The sequence below is a fragment of the Bufo gargarizans genome, chromosome 3 (genome assembly GCF_014858855.1).
Source record: "Bufo gargarizans isolate SCDJY-AF-19 chromosome 3, ASM1485885v1, whole genome shotgun sequence".
Classification (NCBI taxonomy): domain Eukaryota; kingdom Metazoa; phylum Chordata; class Amphibia; order Anura; family Bufonidae; genus Bufo; species Bufo gargarizans.
In genome coordinates, this window is record NC_058082.1 from 459,841,822 (window position 1) to 459,862,394 (window position 20,573).

Below are 20,573 nucleotides of genomic sequence, written 5' to 3' on the forward strand. Positions count from 1 at the left end.
TCATCGTCCCATAGATTATTGGTGAGAGTGAATATTCAATTAATTAAAAAACATGTAAAACAAATGTGTCATCAGAAAATGACCTATTATTTAAATCACATTTTTATGTTTAATATATTTTTGAAGAATTTTTTGTTGATGTTATTTTTTTTTCCATGACAATATCTATATTTAAACAAAAAAACATAAAACCAAAGGCTAATAATAGTCGCTACTTCTTGGTCTGTACAAATCACTTTACTCCAGTTACCTGCTTATCTGTCATTCTAATCCTGCCTGTAATGATATCACCTCTGTGTATAGATAAGACAGGATATACCATTCATAATAGGTAATTGTGAAAGCTTATCTATTCTTTCCTTGTACAATGACCTCTGCACAGGTCACAGAGCATGCCTAGAAAGCTCTCCCATAGAAGTCAATGAGGTCCCCCCCCCCCCCCCTGACCATTGTGTCTGTGGCCCATGGGGCTGCCATAAAGCAATGTTTTTAATGCTGTGTCAATAATGTTAAGAACAGCTCAGGCAAGACGGCGTCCACCATAATCAGATTACAAAAAGGATATGTGTCGCTATGTGATTTTCTTTGGCAGACAACATTTTTGATGACACATTTCCTTTAACATAAACTGACTGAAATCCCTGAAAGTTGAGTTACAGAAATAAAGGGGTTTCCTCACTTCAGCAAATGCCATTTATCATGTGTAGACAAAGTTAATACAAGGTGCTTACTAATGTATTGTGATTGTCCATATTGCTTCCTTTCCTGGCTTGATTCATTTTTACATGACATTATACATGGCTTGTATCCAGGAGTTACGACCACCCTGCAATCCAGCAGTGGTGGTCGCACTTGTACACTATAGGGAAATGCATTGGTCTGTCTGGGACCGAGGGAGCACACATAGGCATGCAGACACAGCAGCTTCCCTCCCAGCCTCCTTGTATCTGCGTTGTAGTTAAACCCAGCAAAGGAGACAATATGGATAACACCAATACATTAGTAAGTGCCTTGTATTAACGTTGTCTGCATGATAAATGCCATTTGCTGAGGTGAGACAACCCCTTTAAAAGCAAAATCCATTTCGGGTTAATACAAAGAAGATAAATATTACACAACCTGACTGAGCATACGGTTTCTGTCACAGTCCAGTACTGAGGTGACCCTTTGATCAATTGGGAAATCACTGCTGTCTTTCATAAGGACATCAGCAGAGTCCACACATCCACAGTAGAGTACATACAACCTGGCCATCCTACAGGTAACACAAAATGCTCCACCACCTGAAGACCATGCTCAGTGCCGCCTGGGGACAAACCAATAAGTCCTTTGTTCGTCATTTACAGTAAGTTACTATGCTAAAATGTGTTTTTTCCAATATTGCAAATCTATTTTATTATTACAATTCAATGTAACTCAAAACTTTGTAATATAGACTGTAGATAGTTGTCTGCGATGTGGGCTGACAGTGCCTCATTATGCCATGAATCGTGGATGACAACCTTGGACACATAAATATGGGTCTTTTGTGTTGTCACTCGCTGTGACAATTGCTGGTCAATGGTCTTAACATACATAAGAGCTGATAAGCCAACAATTAAAGGGAACTGGTCAGCAGCTTTGACTATGCTAAACTGCTGAGAGCACTAGGTAGGGCTTGGGGAGAGCAGTACAAACATACCTTTTGTAGACATTTTATCAGGAGTAGCGTGACTATTAAGCCTCATGCAGACGTCAGTGTTTCACGGACGTGTGCTGTACGTGTTCTCCACGGACATCACACATCCCTATTCATTTTAATGTGTGTATTCACAGATCAGTGTTTCAGCGTGGTCCGTGGGTCAGTTTTTTTACGGATGCATGCTCTATTTTGTCTGTGTTCACGGATCCATCACGCCCATTATAGTCTATGGGTCCGTGAAAACCAAGGATGCCATCCGTGTTGCATCCGTGTTTCACGGATCATTAACAAGAGATTCTTTGAAAATAATTTTTCAGCTGTTGAGCGTTAGTGAAACACGGATGTAACGCTGACAGCAAAAAACGGACACACGGACCCAACACGAATCTGTCACGGGAGAAAACACGGATTGAACACAGTCCATGTTACCACTTATCCAAAACTGACACCTATGTAATTTCCCATCAAAAAATTACTTGCTGGTTGAATAAAAGTAACTTTAACCCTGGGTTCAGACCTGAGCGTTCTGAAACGAGCGCTCTGTATGCGCGATTGGACCGGCGTTTACAATCGCGCGTACAGAGACAAGCGAACACACATTGTCGCGCGTTCCCGCTGAAGTCTATGTACGGGAACGCTCGACAAACGCCCCCAAAAAAGCTCAAGAACTTGTTTGAGCGTCGGGCGTTTTACAGCCCAGGTGAGAACCATTCCCATAGGGAAGCATTGGTTTCTCCTTGTTGAGCGTTTTACAGTGCGTAGGAACGCGCTGTAAAACGCTCAGGTGTGAACTTAGGGTAAGTCCTGGTTAGATGTTTCATCTGTCACTCAGAGCAATGGCAGAGGCTATAAAGCAGTTCAGTGCAGAGAGCTCTGTATACTGGGCACTTGTAGAAGCAGAATCTAGCAGAACAAAAGTTCATATTCTCACTACTCCAAATGAAAAAAAAAAGCTTGACAAAAAAGATTTGTAGTGCTCTCCCTAGCCTCTACCTAGTGTTGGCAGCAATTTAGCATGGTCTTAACTGCTGATGGATTGCCTTAAATTGTAACAGTCATATTTCTTATTTATTTGCTAGTTTATTAGAGCTAGGCATGTATGCCTGAGTTAGTCTGTCAATTACCTTATAATAGCAGCTTTCATTAATGTCCCCTGTCCCTTTCCACTGCTCCCTTAAAAGACAGTTGCTAGGGCTTGTCTGTCTCCGGCTAATTAGAAGACAGATAGACAGAGGGGTGGTCCTTCACACTGCATGCCTGCATTAAGCTTCAGAGTGAGAAGGCTTGTCTCTCAGTAATCCAATCTGATTGGCTGGCATGGAGCTGCTGGCTACAGCAAGTGTCACACTTCAGTGTAGGAGGGAAACACCACACCGAGCATAGGAGGGAAGGGGAAAACAGGGAATCAGGCCTGAGAACTAGGGAAGGAAGATGGACACCTCCTAGTGAAAACCCTAACCAAAATCATGACTGACTTCTGACTATGGACAGACCCCAAAGGTAGGGGAGTTCATACGCAGGAATACCTAGAGTCCTATCTAGCCCTATAGGACTCTGGTACTAATGGCAGGGACGAGACTACCTGTTCCTCCAAAAGGAAGGATGAACAGGAGTCTACTTCAGGCCTAATACAAACAATAGGAAAATGCAACACAAAGAACCCAAACAGAATACAAAAGGGAAAGGAAAGACTTAACTTTAAAAAGGCTATGGAAGCACCAGGAACTTGGCCGAGATCCACCACAAACAATCCACAGACACAGCTATAAACCGCACAGCATAGTGGGAGACACAACTATAAATAACATAGTAACATAGTACATAAGGCCAAAAAAAGACATTTGTCCATCCTGTTCGGCCTGTCATCCTGCAAGTTGATCTAGAGGAAGGCAAAAAAAAAACTAACTGTGAGGTAGAAGCCAATTTTCCCCACTTTAGGGGAATAAAAAATTCCTTCCCGACTCCAATCAGGCAATCAGAATAACTCCCTGGATCAACGACCCCTCTCTAGTAGCTATAGCCTGTAATATTATTACTCACCATCACCACCTCCTCAGGCAGAGAGTTCCATAGTCTCACTGCTCTTACTGTAAAGAATCCTTTTCTATGTTTGTGTACGAACCTTCTTTCCTCCAGACGCAGAGGATATCCCCTCGTCACAGTCACAGTCCTGGGGATAAATAGATGATGAGATAGATGGCAATGTACCCTCAATCCCCCCTCCCTCCCTAGTATTAATCATTGCTGGCAGTGCGCCCCCCTCCATCATTGGTGGCAGCGGCAGTTCTGATCGGAGTCCCAGCAGTGTAATGCTGGGGCTCCGATCGGTTACCATGGCAACCAGGACACTACTGAAGTCCTGGCTGCCATGGTCAGTTAGTCAGCATTGTACTTACCTGCGCTGGGGCCGCCGGGCGCTCCTTCTTCTCAAACTCACAGGTCTGTGTGGCGTATGCTTATAGCAATGCGCTGCACAGACCTGTGAGTTTGAGAAGAAGGAGTGCCCGGCGGCCCCAGCCCAGGTAAATACAATGCTGACTAACTGACCATGGCAGCCAGGACTTCAGTAGCGTCCTGGTTGCCATGGTAACCGATCGGAGTCCCAGCATTACACTGCTGGGACTCCGATCTGAACTGCCGCTGCCACCAATAATAGGGGGGGGGGATTGAGGGCGCACTGCCAGCAATGATTAATACTGGGGAGGGAGCGGGGATTGAGGGCGCACTGCCAGCAATGATTAATACTGGGGAGGGAGCGGGGATTGAGGGCACACTGCCAGCAATGATTAATACTGGGGAGGGAGGGGGGATTGAGGGCGCACTGCCACCAATGATTGTAATACTGGTGAGAGGGTTTAGGGCGCACTGCCCATTAATGATTTTAATAGTGGGGGGGGGGGGGCACTGCTGCCTGGCAGCACCCGACCTCTGACACCTCGGGTTAACCTGAGGGGTTAATTGTGTGGATCACAGTGCCCTGTCAGAGGTCAGGTGCCACCAGGCAGCAGGGGGCCAGTATGTATGCGCCTGTTGGTATACTCTAACTTCAAGCGTCCACATCACCATGGGAACGCCTCTGTGTTAGAATATACCATCGGATTTGAGTTTTCACGATCTAACTCAGATCCGATGGTATATTCTAACCACTAGGCGTTCCCATGGTGACGGGGATGCTTGTGGGGTGGAGTATGCCAAAGGGGTTTAACTGTACTATTTGGAGAAGAGAAAAAAAGAAGAATATTCTAAAAAATGTCAAAACAAATATATTCGCTATAGTGCTATATATTAGTTTTTTAGAATATTCATCTTTTTTCAACATCTAAAGTCATGATTCCTGCTTCTTGCTTGTGGGCCAATCACACCACCGATTACCATCCTGTTCTGGGTTATCGGGTCCTCAGAGACCCGAATAACCCGGAAACGCAGAAAACCACAGGTCTGAATTGACCTTCGGTTTTCTGCGATCACCAACATGGGGGGTCTTGAGTTCTACCGTTGCGATCACCAACATAGCCTTGAGTTCTACCGTTGTTTTTCTTCGATTTGATTTCAATAAGCGCTTACGTGATCGCCAATCACAATCATTCAGGATTTTTTTCTCCCTCGAATACGATGGGTCCCCACTATCCTTCCAGTTTTTAATAATGCATTGTACAGTTCTTAACACAATTTTAGTAGTTTCTGCAATCTCCTTTTTTCTCTGCTTGATGCATGCCTATGATTTGACCCTTCTCAAACAGACTAACATCTTTTCCACGACCACGAGATGTGTCTTTCGACATGGTTGTTTAAGAAATGAGAAGCAACTCATTGCACCAGTTGGGGTTAAATAACTTATTGCCAGCTGACAGATAATCGCCAATGCAGTACTTATCCAATAGGAGGCTCATAACTGTTTGCTTAGTTAAATCCAGGTGGCAACTTTTTTGGGGGACAGGCAGTGTATTTTGTTGCTGCTGTGGTGATAATCCATATTCACTAATTATTGTGTTCACATACCACTTGTTTAATAAGATTCCGTCCATAGGAACCGCTCCTCACAAGACTTCTTTCTGACTATCTTCTCAAGATGGCTGCCGATGCCCTTACCCTGACGCTAAGCCCTCTCTCCCTAACTACCCAGAATTCATTCTACTCATCTTGGGAACGCACAGCCTCAGCCCAACCAATCGGCTTTCTCCAGACTTAAACACGCCCACTTCTTCCTGAGTAGTTGGTCGCGATTTTTTATCGCTAATTCAATTGCAAATATCGGTACTATATCCAACTGGAGCGCGCACGCAGCGTTCGGGACTGCCCGCTACTACGTTCTCCGTCTTCTATATATAGAAGATAGGAGACACAGGACACCTAGCTGTTTTAGCCGCACCACTGAAATGCCTGGGGGAGGAAAGAACATGCTGCAATTACTAGGTAATTCATCACCTATACAAAAGTATTAACTAGGGAACTAAGGTAAACTTAGTCAGACCAATTCAATTACATTAAAAAAATATGACAGGTCCCCTTTAATTACAACACCTTTTATCCAAGACCAGATGGAAGAAGTCAAGACATACTATATAAATAATGGCCTCTTATTACCCACTTCAATCAAATATTTCAAGAGGTATAAACACCTGAAAAAATAGCTGTTAATGAATCCCTCATCCATTTCACAGGCTGTCTCGCTTTTAGGGCTCGTTCACACGAACGTATTTTGCATTCCGTATACGGGCCGTTTTTTTGTGTTCCACATACGGTTCATTTCAATGGGTCCGCAAAGGATGCGGACAGCACTCTGTGTGCTGTCCACATCCGTTGCTCCATTCCGTGGCCCTACAAAAATTACGACTCCTGTCCTATTCTTGTCCGTTTTGCAGACAAGAATAGGCATTTCTATAATAGGCCTCCTGCTCCGTTCCACAAATTGCTTGTTTTGCGGATCTGAAATTTGCGGTCCTCAAAAAACGTCACAGTCATGTGAACGAGCTCTTAAGCAGTATATTCCAAGCAAGTGAGTAAGATATGGAGTCAAGCTTTATAAACTATGTGACAGTGGCACTGGACGCATGTATGCTCTCAGAGTTTATGAGGGCCTCTCTGTATCAGGGACGTAACGATCGCGGTCGCAGAGGGTGCAGGGAGGGGGCCCTGGCACTCTCAGAGCGCTCATCTCAGCTGCATCACATGTGGCCGGTCCAGAATCTATCAGGCCCCAGCGCTGCCCCACTAACACTCACAAATGAAGCAGGTGGGTGGAGCCTGACTAACATCGGGCGAGAATTTGGCAAGAATTCCGCGAGGGTGCAATGCGTGACACGAACGCATTGCACCCACACTGAATCTGGACTTTAATGGGGCTGTTCAGATGAGCAGTGATTTTCACGCATCACTTGTGCTTTGTGTAAAAATCGCAGCATGTTCTATATTCTGCGGTTTTCACACAACGCAGGCCCAATAGAAATGAATGGGGATGCGTGAAAATCGCAAGCATCCGCAAGCAAGTGCGGATGCAATGCGCTTTTCATGCATGGTTGCTAGGAGATAATGTTAGTAAATTGATTAAAGTCAATTTACAGTATTATTTTCCCTTATAATATGGTTATAAGGGAAATAATAGCATTTTAATACAGAATGCTTACTAAAATGTGGCATGAGGGGTTAAAAATAAAAAAAAAGGAACTCACCTCATCCTGTTGTTCGCGCAGTCGGCATCTTCTTCTTTCTTCTTCTTTCAGAAGCTGACAAAGGACCTTTGATGACGTGGAGAGCGCGGTGACGTCAGTGCAGGTCCTGCTGAATGAAGATAGAAGAGCGCCATCACGTCCTCAAAGGTCCTTTTGCAGGTCCTAAAAGAAAAGGAAAGAAGATGCCGGCTGCGCGAACAAGTGGATGAGGTGAGTAAATATTATATTTTTTTTAACCCCTCATGCCACATTTTAGTAAGCATGCTGTATTAAGAATCCTATTATTTATCCTTATAACCAGGTTATTAGGGAAAATAATAAAATCTACAGAACACCAAACCCAAACCTGAACTTCAGTGAAAAAGTCGGGGTTCGGGACTGGGTACCACAATCAGTTTTTTCTCACATGCGTGCAAAACGCATTGCACTTGCGCAGAAAAAAACTGAGCAACGCAACGCAATCCAAGTCAAAGCTTACTGAAATTGCGTATGCACTCACACGATTTTCCCTGATCGCCGACGCAACGCATCCGGACCTAATCCAGACACGCTCGTCTGCAAGGGGCCTTAGGCCCCTTCCAAGCAAGTTTTCCGCATGGGTGCAATGCGCGACGTGAACGCATAGTAACCACACTGAATCCTGACCCTTTTATTTCAATGTGTCTGTGTACATGAGCGTTTTTTTAAAATCAAGCATCAGTTCTGCGTTGGGTGAAAAACGCGGCATGTTCTATATTCTGCGTCTTTCACGCAGCCCTGGCCCCATAGAATTAAATGGGGCTTCAGTGAAAAATGCATTGCATCCGCAAGAAAGTGCGGATGCAATGCGTTTTTCACTAAGGCCCCTTTCACACGGGCGAGTTTTCCGTGCGGGTGCGATGCGTGCGGTGAACGCATTGCACCCGCACTGAATCCTGACCCATTCATTTCTATGGGGCTGTGCACACGAGCGGTGATTTTCACGCATCACTTGTGCGTTGCGTGAAAATCGCAGCATGCTCCTCTTTGTGCGTTTTTCACGTAACGCAGGCCCTATAGAAATGAATGGGGTTGCGTGAAAATCGCATGCATCCGCAAGCAAGTGCGGATGCGGTGTGATTTTCACGCATGGGTTCTAGGTGACAGTCTATTCACTGTATTATTTTCCCTTATAACATGGTTATAAGGGAAAATAATAGCATTCTGAATACAGAATGCTTAGTATAATAGTGCTGGAGGGGTTAAAAATAATAAAAAAGTTAACTCACCTTCTCCTCTTGTTAGCGCAGATGCCGGTCTGTTCTTTATCTGTGGGCTAAAGGACCTTTGATGACGTCAGATCACATGCTCCATCACCATGGTGATGGACCATGTGATTGGAGCATGTGATCTGACGTCACCTCAGGTCATTCAGTCCACAGCTAAAGAACAGAGTGGAATCTGCGCGAACAAGAGGAGAAGGTGAGTTAACTTTTTTATTATTTTTAACCCTTCCAGCACTATTATACTAAGCATTCTGTAGTCAGAATGCTATTATTTTCCCTTATAACCATGTTATAAGGGAAAATAATACAATCTTCAGAACATCAATCCCAAGCCCGAACTTCTGTGAAGAAGTTCGGGTCTGGGTACCAAACATGCGCGATTTTTCTCACGCAAGTGCAAAACGCATGACAATGTTTTGCACTCGCGCGGAAAAATCGCGCATTTTCCCGCAACGCACCCGCCTCTTATCCGGGCAAAAAACATGACGCCCGTGTGAAAGAGGCCTAATAGTTGCTAAGAGATGTTGTTTGTAAACCCTAAGTTTTTTATCACGCGCGTGAAAAACTCATCAAAACGCACTGCACCTGCGCGGAAAAAACTGAACAACTGAACGCAATCGCAGACAAAACTGACTGAACTTGCTTGCAATCCGTCGTGCTAGTGTGAAAGGGGCCTTACGCCACTGCTCTGGTTGCCCAAAGTACATGGGTATCAATGGGAAGACTGTGTGGGATCTAAATGACCTACCGTATTTTTCGCCCTATAAGATGCACCGGCCCATAAGACGCACCTAGGTTTTTGGGGAGGAAAATAAGAAATAATTTTTTTTTTAACCAAAAGGTGTGCTGTGGGTTTGGAACTAATGGTGGCCTGTGGATGGCACTATTACTGGGGATCTGTGGATGACTGACACTGTTATGGGGGGGATCTGTGGATGACAGACACTGTTATGGGGGGGGGATCTGTGGATGACAGACACTGTTATGGGGGGGATCTGTGGATGACAGACACTGTTATGGGGGGGATCTGTGGATGACAGACACTGTTATGGGGGGGATCTGTGGATGACAGACACTGTTATGGGGGGATCTGTGGATGACAGACACTGTTATGGGGGGGATCTGTGGATGACAGACACTGTTATGGGGGGGATCTGTGGATGACAGACACTGTTATGGGGGGGATCTGTGGATGACAGACACTGTTATGGGGGGGATCTGTGACGGACACTGTTACAGGGGGGATCTGTGGCTGGCACTGTTACATGGGGATCTGTGGCTTGCACTGTTACATGGGGATCTGTGGCTTGCACTGTTACAGGGGGGGGGGATCTGTGGCTTGCACTGTTACAGGGGGATCTGTGGCTTGCACTGTTACAGGGGGATCTGTGGCTTGCACTGTTACAGGGGGATCTGTGGCTTGCACTGTTACAGGGGGATCTGTGGCTTGCACTGTTACAGGGGGATCTGTGGCTTGCACTGTTACAGGGGGATCTGTGGCTTGCACTGTTACAGGGGGATCTGTGGCTTGCACTGTTACAGGGGGATCTGTGGCTTGCACTGTTACAGGGGGATCTGTGGCTTGCACTGTTACAGGGGGATCTGTGGCTTGCACTGTTACAGGGGGATCTGTGGCTTGCACTGTTACAGGGGGATCTGTGGCTTGCACTGTTACAGGGGGATCTGTGGCTTGCACTGTTACAGGGGGATCTGTGGCTTGCACTGTTACAGGGGGATCTGTGGCTTGCACTGTTACAGGGGGATCTGTGGCTTGCACTGTTACAGGGGGATCTGTGGCTTGCACTGTTACAGGGGGATCTGTGGCTTGCACTGTTACAGGGGGATCTGTGGCTTGCACTGTTACAGGGGGATCTGTGGCTTGCACTGTTACAGGGGGATCTGTGGCTTGCACTGTTACAGGGGGATCTGTGGCTTGCACTGTTACAGGGGGATCTGTGGCTTGCACTGTTACAGGGGGATCTGTGGCTTGCACTGTTACAGGGGGATCTGTGGCTTGCACTGTTACAGGGGGATCTGTGCCTGGCACTGTTACAGGGGGATCTGTGGCTTGCACTGTTACAGGGGGATCTGTGGCTTGCACTGTTACAGGGGGATCTGTGCCTGGCACTGTTACAGGGGGGATCTGTGCCTGGCACTGTTACAGGGGGGATCTGTGCCTGGCACTGTTACAGGGGGGATCTGTGCCTGGCACTGTTACAGGGGGGATCTGTGCCTGGCACTGTTACAGGGGGGATCTGTGCCTGGCACTGTTACAGGGGGGATCTGTGCCTGGCACTGTTACAGGGGGAATCTGTGGATGACACTGTTACAGGGGGGAATCTGTGGATGACACTGTTACAGGGGGGAATCTGTGGATGGCACTGTTACAGGGGGGAATCTGTGGATGGCACTGTTACAGGGGGGAATCTGTGGATGGCACTGTTACAGGGGGGAATCTGTGGATGGCACTGTTACGGGGGGGGGGGTCTGTGGATGGCACTGTTACAGTGGGATCTGTGGATGGCACTGTTACAGGGGGGAATCTGTGGATGGCACTGTTACAGGGGGATCTGTGGCTGGCACTGTTACAGAGGGGATCTGTGGCTGGCACTGTTACAGGGGGGATCTGTGGCTGGCACTGTTACAGGGGGATCTGTGGCTGGCACTGTTACAGGGGGATCTGTGGCTGGCACTGTTACAGGGGGATCTGTGGCTGGCACTGTTACAGGGGGATCTGTGGCTGGCACTGTTACAGGGGGATCTGTGGCTGGCACTGTTACAGGGGGATCTGTGGCTGGCACTGTTACAGGGGGATCTGTGGCTGGCACTGTTACAGGGGGAATCTGTGGATGGCACTCTTACAGGGGGGATATGTGGATGGCACTCTTACAGGGGGGAATCTGGAATCTGTGGATGGCACTGTTACAGGGGGGGATCTGTGGATGGCACTGTTACAGGGGGAATCTGTGGATGGCACTGTTACAGGGGGAATCTGTGGATGGCACTGTTACAGGGGGGATCTGTGGCGTGCACTGTTACAGGGGGGATCTGTGGCGTGCACTGTTACAGGGGGGATCTGTGGCGTGCACTGTTACAGGGGGATCTGTGGCTGGCACTGTTACAGGGGGATCTGTGGCTGGCACTGTTATATATGTGCTATCCACAGACCCCCCAGCCCATAACACTGCCATCCACAGACCCCCCAGCGCATTACTGTGCCATCCACAGATCCCCCCCCCCCCTTCCCGGCCGCAAACGTTGCTCCAGTATACAAATATAAGATGTCATATTCAATTAATAGTTATCAAACATGCCCCCTCACTCCTATTACTACCTTACATCCTAATCGCTTCTGTAGAATTCAGGCAGGCCGGCCGGGCGGCGCGTCTCTCACTGACGTCACTTGCTTGCGCCGCCTGCTTCATTCATAAAGTAGGCGGCGCAGGCACGTGACAAGAGTTACGCTGCCGCCCGCCCGGCCTGCATTCGACAGAAGCGATTAGGATGTAAGGTAGTAATAGGAGTGAGGGGGCATGTTTAATAACTATTAATTGAATATGACATCTTATATTAGTATACTGGCGGGGCGGGGCTATACTACAGTGGCGGTCTCTTTTGATCACTAGACTAAAACGGGGAGAGTCTTCATGCCTCCAAGGTACAATACAGAGATGAGAAATGACTTTCTGCTGAGCTCCATTCACACTGATACAACAGTCCCAGCGGTAGTTTCCCAAAGAAATATGTGTGGTGGATTATAACAAACATTTGGTGGTAACTGACTTTACTGTATAGTTTATGTATATTTATGTTTTTCTTGCATTTAAAAAATTAAAACCTTGAAAAAAATATTTCCGAAACAGTGGTGTAGCGACACCGCCAATTTCCGCAGTGCATCTTATAAAGCGAATACTAGTGGGTGCTTCCATTATGGAATGAACACTTTTTGCTGGGCGCAGTTATTTTTTAGGCCACTGTGTGCCAATAAATATTGAAGGGCCACTGTCTGTGGAGTACTAGTATTTTCAGGGGGAGTGATTATGCAGTATAGTATTGGGGAGTATATCACTGGATGTAACAGGTATGTGGTGCTGTATTAGCCTGTATGTTTTGTAGAGCTGTATGTATGTAATGTTTTCCAAGTATGTCTTTAACAGTAGGGCTGGAGGGAAAGGGTTAAATTGGGAATTTGGCATGGAGGGGGTGCCATTTCAATTTTTGCCTCAGGTAACAAGAAAGGCTTGCTGCACCCCTGCCCCTATCCACAAAGCACTGAGGGAAGGGGGACCCAAGCTGAACTCTTGCATCAGGGCCAGTAAGCATTTAGCTACGCCCCTGCTCGGAAAACCCCTTTAATTCTGAAAACAGTCACATAGGGTATCAATAGAAACTGCAGAAATAACAGAACATGTTAGAGTATGCTTTCTTTAGTGCCTTTTAATAAAATAAAAAAACACTTGAATTTAGCAGAAAATCGCTAGTTATTTTTTTCTTCTTCATAATCTTTCAAGAAATCATTAAAAATAGTTAAAACATTCTCACTTTAATACAAAAGCATGTCTATTATGGTAATTTAGGTAATCTTAAGAGATTTTCCGGTACCTTGTCAAAGTACAGCTTTTGCATTACTTATACTGCCGATAAATAATGACATTGTTTACAGATATAATTGTCTATTTCAAGTTCTGAATCATATAAGTTTTTACCTGTTTGATAAAAAAAAAAATCTTTGGTATTTTTGTCTCTCTGACAAATCAGAAATAATATTTTGGATATATCATGTATCCATTAGTATTTATTTTTCTAGTTATTGTGTGCGTAACTGAAAGAAATTGTGTTTTTTATACTTTTTTCTGCTTGTTTTCTTCTATATTATTAAAGACATAAAATATATCACTTATTTAAAGGGATTCTGTCACCTCCCCTAACCCAAAAAACGATTTTAAAGCAGCCATGAAGCACAGCTTACCTGGATTAGGCTGTGCTCTTTTATCTTGTGATCCGTCCAGCAGTTTCTGCAAAAAATGACTTTTATTGATATGCAAATGTGTCCTGAAGGTGCCCAGAGGGGCGTTTTGTTCCCCTTAGAGAGCCCAGTACCGCCCCTCTTACAGTGCCCAGCCCGCCTTCCTTGCACTGTCTAACCGCCCCCAGCCTGCCACAGCCTCTCCTCCCCCTCCCTCACGCCGAACGAACTTTCGCACAGGCGCAGTACCCACTGAGGGCTGCGCCTGTGCGATCAGCAGGAGACTGAGGGCAGGGGCTTCATCCTCGTCACTGGGCATGCGCCGAGCCCAGTGACGTCCGATGCTCGCTCTTCCCTGCTGACTGAGGGAAGAGCGAGCATCGGACGTCACTGGGCTCGGCGCATGCCCAGTGACGAGGATGAAGCTGCCGCCCTCAGTCTCCTGCTGATCGCACAGGCGCAGCCCTCAGTGGGTACTGCGCCTGTGCGATAGTTCGTTCGGCGTGAGGGAGGGGGGAGGAGAGGCTGTGGCAGGCTGGGGGCGGATAGACAGTGCAAGGAAGGCGGGCTGGGCACTGTAAGAGGGGCGGTACTGGGCTCTCTAAGGGGAACAAAACGCCCCTCTGGGCACCTTCAGGACACATTTGCATATCAATAAAAGTCGTTTTTTGCAGAAACTGCTGGACGGATCACAAGATAAAAGAGCACAGCCTAATCCAGGTAAGCTGTGCTTCATGGCTGCTTTAAAATCGTTTTTTGGGTTAGGGGAGGTGACAGAATCCCTTTAATTGCAGAATATGAAAGCACCATATGTTCTGAGAAAAAATAGATCAAATACAAGTAGGTTGGAAGAAGAATACAAAATAATTTTGCTATTAATTGACTCATGGCTGAGACTTGAAAATGTGTCTGGTCAGGAAGTGGGTAAAGCTTCTGGTCAGGAAGAGGTTAAAGGAACAATGCCAACAATTATCTCACTCAGACCAATCACAGTGACCAGAGAGGGTAAGGGGATGGGCGACTCAATTAAAGCATCACACATTACACTAAAAAGTGCAATGCTTTTCTGTGCACATCTTTGTCTGAGCTTTTCAATGCTGTTATCCTAATTCCACAATATACAGTTTTACTAACAGATAACATCCTCCATTCACAGCAGCAGTAAACTGAGAATGGGTTACATATCTATATAGGAGTTGTATTTCTCTGCGCTGACTGCTATGGAAGGACATTCAGGATTGTGCATTTCATTTTCAATGGTATAGTACTGTCAAAATGAAAAACAGAAAAAAATTCTTAAATGTTTTCTATGAATAGTAAAAGTACCCCTTTCTGATAGAAGCATCTCTTTATTGAAATTTTTATAATATATAACATTTCAAGTGACTAGAGGTATAAAATAATTAGACAAGTAAATAGAAAAGATTAATACCTACTTGTTTTTTTTCAAACATGATTCCTCCAAGTCAAACAGAATAGTGTCATTTGTCATGTGCCATGTAAGTCAACAAAATGTCACATTGTGTCAACAGAGAGCGCGCAATCCTGTTTTATCTTCATCTTAAACCTACAGTAACAGTAGCAAATACAGGCTTCTTGCCAAACACTCAGCACGCTATGTTCCCATGTTCATTCAGAGTCACAAGGCTATCCCCATTCACACATAAGAATAATAGAGCTAGTGCGGACGATTAATGTATATAGCTAGATAGATAGATAGATAGACAGATAGACAGATAGATAAATGAGATAAATAATACAGGGTAGGTAGATAGATAGATATGAGATAGATATATAGTAGATTGATGGATACACAGATAGCTAGATAGATAAATAGATAGCTAGATATTAGATATACAGTATATATATATCTATATATATATACACAAACCGGATTCCAAAAAAGTTAGGACACTAAACAAATTGTGAATAAAAACTGAATGCAATGATGTGGAGATGGCAAATGTCAATATTTTATTTGTAATAGAACGTAGATGACAGATCAAACGTTTAATCCGAGTAAATGTATCAGTTTAACCACCTCAGCCCCGCTAGGTGAAACCCCCTTCATGACCAGAGCACTTTTTACACTTCGGCACTACACTCCTTTCACCGTTTATCGCTCGGTCATGCAACTTACCACCCAAATGAATTTTACCTCCTTTTCTTCTCACTAATGGAGCTTTCATTTGGTGGTATTTTATTGCTACTGACATTTTTACTTTTTTTGTTATTAATCAAAATGTAACGATTTCTTTGCAAAAAAATGACATTTTTCACTTTCAGCTGTAAAATTTTGCAAAAAAAACGACATCCATATATAAATTTTTTGCCAAATTTATTGTTCTACATGTCTTTGATAAAAAAAATGTTTGGGCAAAAAAAAATGGTTTGGGTAAAAGTTATAGCATTTACAAACTATGGTCCAAAAATGTGAATTTCCGCTTTTTGAAACAGCTCTGACTTTCTGAGCACCTGTCATGATTCCTGAGGTTCTACAATGCCCAAACAGTAGAAAAACCCCACAAATGACCCCATTTCGGAAAGTAGACACCCTAAGGTATTAGCTGATGGGCATAGTGAGTTCATAGAACTTTTTATTTTTTGTCACAAGTTAGCGGAAAATGATGATGATTTTTTATTTTATTTTTTTTCTTACAAAGTCTCATATTCCACTAACTTGCGACAAAAAATAAAAAATTCTAGGAACTCACCATGCCCCTCACAGAATACCTTGGGGTGTCTTCTTTCCAAAATGGGGTCACTTGTGGGGTAGTTATACTGCCCTGGCAATTTAGGGGACCAAATGTGTGAGAAGAACTTTGCAATCAAAATGTGTAAAAAATGACCGGTGAAATCCGAAAGGTTCACTTTGGAATATGTGCCCCTTTGCCCACCTTGGCATCAAAAAAGTGTCACACATCTGGTATCGCCGTACTCAGGAGAAGTTGGGGAATGTGTTTTGGAGTGTCATTTTACATATACCCATGCTGGGTGAGAGAAATATCTTGGCAAAAGACAACTTTTCCCATTTTTTTATACAAAGTTGGCATTTGACCAAGATATTTTTCTCACCCAGCATGGGTATATGTAAAATGACACCCCAAAACACATTCCCCAACTTCTCCTGAGTACGGCGATACCAGATGTGTCACACTTTTTTGCTGCCAAGGTGGGCAAAGGGGCACATATTCCAAAGTGCACCTTTCGGATTTTGCAGGCCATTTTTTACACATTTTGATTGCAAGGTACTTCTCACACATTTGGGCCCCTAAATTGCCAGGGCAGTATAACTACGCCACAAGTGACCCCATTTTGGAAAGAAGACACCCCAAGGTATTCCGTGAGGGGCACTGCGAGTTCCTAGATTTATTTATTTTTTTGTCACAAGTTAGCGGAAAATGATGATTTTTTTTTTCTCTTTTTTCCTTACAAAGTCTCATATTCCACTAACTTGCGACAAAAAATAAAAAATTCTAGGAACTCGCCATGCCCCTCACGGAATACCTTGGGGTGTCTTCTTTCCAAAATGGGGTTACTTGTGGGGTAGTTATACTGCCCTGGCAATTTAGGGGCCCAAATGTGTGAGAAGTACTTTGCAATCAAAATGTGTAAAAAATGGCCTGCGAAATCCGAAAGTTGCACTTTGGAATATGTGCCCCTTTGCCCACCTTGTCTGCAAAAAAGTGTCACACATCTGGTATCGCCGTACTCAGGAGAAGTTGGGGAATGTGTTTTGGGGTGTCATTTTACATATACCCATGCTGGGTGAGAGAAATATCCTGGCAAAAGACAACTTATCCAATTTTTTTATACAAAGTTGGCATTTGATCAAGATGTTTATCTCACCCAGCATGGGTATATGTAAAATGACACCCCAAAACACATTGCCCAACTTCTCCTGAGTACGGCGATACCAGATGTGTGACACTTTTTTGCAGCCTAGATGCGCAAAGGGGCCCAAATTCCTTTTAGGAGGGCATTTTTAGACATTTGGATCCCAGACTTCTTCTCACGCTTTAGGGCCCCTAAAAAGCCAGGGCAGTATAAATACCCCACATGTGACCCCACTTTGGAAAGAAGACACCCCAAGGTATCCAATGAGGGGCCTGGCAAGTTCATAGAATTTTTTTTTTTGCATAAGTTAGCGGAAATTGATTTTTATTTTTGTTTTTTCTCACAAAGTCTCACTTTCCGCTAACTTAGGACAAAAATTTAAATCTTTCATGGACTCAATATGCCCCTCAGCAAATACCTTGGGGTGTCTTCTTTCCAAAATGGGGTCAGTTGTGGGGTGTTTGTACTGCCCTGGCATTTAAGGGTCTCCGCAATCATTACATGTATGGCCAGCATTAGGAGTTTCTGCTATTCTCCTTATATTGAGCATACAGGTAATGAGATTTTTTTTTCCGTTCAGCCTCTGGGCTGAAAGAAAAAAATGAACGGCACAGATTTCTTCATTCGCATCGATCAATGTGGATGAAAAAATCTCTGCCCAAAAAAAAAAAAATGGAGGGGAAAGGCGTCTGCCAGGACATAGGAGCTCCGCCCTACATCCATACCCACTTAGCTCGTATGCCCTGGCAAACCAGATTTCTCCATTCACATCAATCGATGTGGATGAATAAATCATTGCCGGGATTTTATTTTTATTTTTTTATATATATATATATATATATATATATATATATATATACAAAGTGTTTGCCAAAGCATAGGAACGCCGCCTCCTCCTCAGCTCGTATGCCTTGGCAAACGTATCTGTCACTGCAGAGGAGAAAATCCCGTCTTGCAGCGCCGCATACACCGACTTGCGTGTAATCTGACAGCAGCGCAATGCTTCTGTCAGAATGCACATCGGTGCTGCAGCTAGTCAATCGGTTGGTCCACCTGGAAGGTAAAAAATGAAAAAAAATGAAAAAACCAGGCCGCAACGCAATAATTTTATTAACTTTGCAACAGAACATATAAACTTTAACTTTTTTAACTGAACATTAACCTTTTTGCTTACTGGTGTTTTTTTTTTTTTGTTTTTTTACCTTTATAGAACAAACCTCTCCTTCCCCATGGGTCAATGTGCAAAGCGCAAATCGCCCAAAGATGTGGCGAAGTGCGTTATGCACTTTGTCCCATGTGAAAGGAGACGTTTGCAGCAGCAGTGAGTGAATGGGCCCTAATAGCCCTGTGTGCCTGTCCTGGTGAGATGATCCCTATGCTAATAGTGTACCTGTGAGTGGTACTTCCGGAAACACTCTCCAAAGCATAGGGCAGGGTGGTCAGGACAGTCAGGACAGAAATAGCGGGTGTCACGCCTTATTCCACTCCTGCTACAGACACGACATCTTTTTCGGGGTGACTGTTGGGTTGAGGTACCAGGAACGACATTGGGGAAATGTCGCTCGTGTAGACAGCTAACTACACTGGTGGTTGGGGCCAGGTAAACTCCTGGATACAGGAGGTTCTCGATGATCTCTTCCTGAAATTTGAGGAAGGATCCAGTTCTCCCAGCCTTACTGTAGAGAACAAAACTATTGTACAGAGCCAATTGAATTAAATATACAGACACCTTCTTATACCAGCGTCTGGTGCGTCGGGAAACTAAATACGGAGACAACATCTGGTCATTGAAGTCCACCCCTCCCATGAGCAAATTATAGTCGTGGACTGAGAGGGGCTTTTCAATGACACGGGTTGCTCGCTCAATTTGTATTGTCGTTTCTGCGTGAATGGAGGAGAGCATGTAAACGTCACGCTTGTCTCTCCATTTCACCGCGAGCAGTTCTTCGTTACACAGTGCGGCCCTCTGCCCCCTTGCAAGACGGGTGGTAACGAGCCGTTGGGGGAAGCCCGCGCGACTAGTTCGCGCGGTACCACAGGCGCCAATCCGTTCTAGAAACAAATGCCTAAAGAGGGCCACACTTGTGTAAAAATTGTCCACATAAAGATGGTACCCCTTGCCGAATAAGGGTGACACCAAGTCCCAAACTGTCTTCCCACTGCTCCCCAGGTAGTCAAGGCAACCGACCGGCTCCAGGGTCTGATCTTTTCCCTCATAGACACGAAATTTGTGGGTATAGCCTGTGGCCCTTTCACAGAGCTTATACAATTTGACCCCATACCGGGCGCGCTTGCTTGGGATGTATTGTTTGAAGCCAAGGCGCCCGGTAAAATGTATCAGGGACTCGTCTATGCAAATGTTTTGCTCTGGGGTATAAATATCTGCAAATTTCTGGTTGAAATGGTCTATGAGGGGCCGAATTTTGTGGAGCCGGTCAAAAGCAGGGTGGCCCCTGGGACGGGAGGCGGTGTTGTCACTAAAGTGCAGGAACCGCAGGATGGCCTCAAAACGTGCCCTGGACATAGCAGCAGAGAACATGGGCATGTGATGAATCGGGTTCGTGGACCAATATGACCGCAATTCATGCTTTTTTGTCAGGCCCATGTTGAGGAGGAGGCCCAGAAAAGTTTTAAGTTCGGAAACTTGGACTGGTTTCCACCGGAAAGGCTGGGCATAAAAGCTTCCCGGGTTAGCGGTGATAAATTGTGTGGCATACCTGTTTGTTTCGGCCACAACTATGTCTAAAAGCTCCGCAGTCAAGAACAGCTAAAAAAATCCCAGGGCCGAACCGATCTGAGCTGTCTCAACACGAACTCCAGACTGGGCAGTGAAAGGGAAAACTACAGGTGCGGCTGAAGTTGGGGACTGCCAATCAGGGTTTGCCAGCACCTCTGGGATTCTAGGGGCTCTACGGGCACGTCTTTGCGGTGGCTGCGACGGGGTCACTACTGCACGTGCCACCGTACCAGCTTCAACTGCCCTTCTGGTGCTCGCTACTTCACCAGGTTGTACAGCAGTGCTGGTACTAGGTCCAGGGAGGGCTGGGCTGCTGGTGTATGCCTCACCACGTAATCTGACAGCACCAGCCCCACTCTGCTGCTCTTGAAGCGGATCCTGCGCAACCTGCGGTCTAGCGACACGGGGCCGGGTACGCCTGGTGGTATCAGGGACCTCA

At 45.3% G+C, this 20,573-nt stretch overlaps 1 protein-coding gene across 1 annotated transcript in view; it reads left to right on the forward strand.

Moving 5' to 3' along the window:
- The first annotated feature begins 1,226 nt into the window (after window positions 1-1,226).
- OTC (ornithine transcarbamylase) overlaps window positions 1,227-20,573 on the forward strand; it is a 136,362-nt gene continuing 117,015 nt past the window's right edge. Inside the window, exon 1 of the mRNA XM_044286642.1 lies at window positions 1,227-1,345. Coding sequence (XP_044142577.1) covers window positions 1,272-1,345 — 74 coding nt within the window. The 5' untranslated portion in view covers window positions 1,227-1,271. The remainder of the gene's footprint in view (window positions 1,346-20,573) is intronic.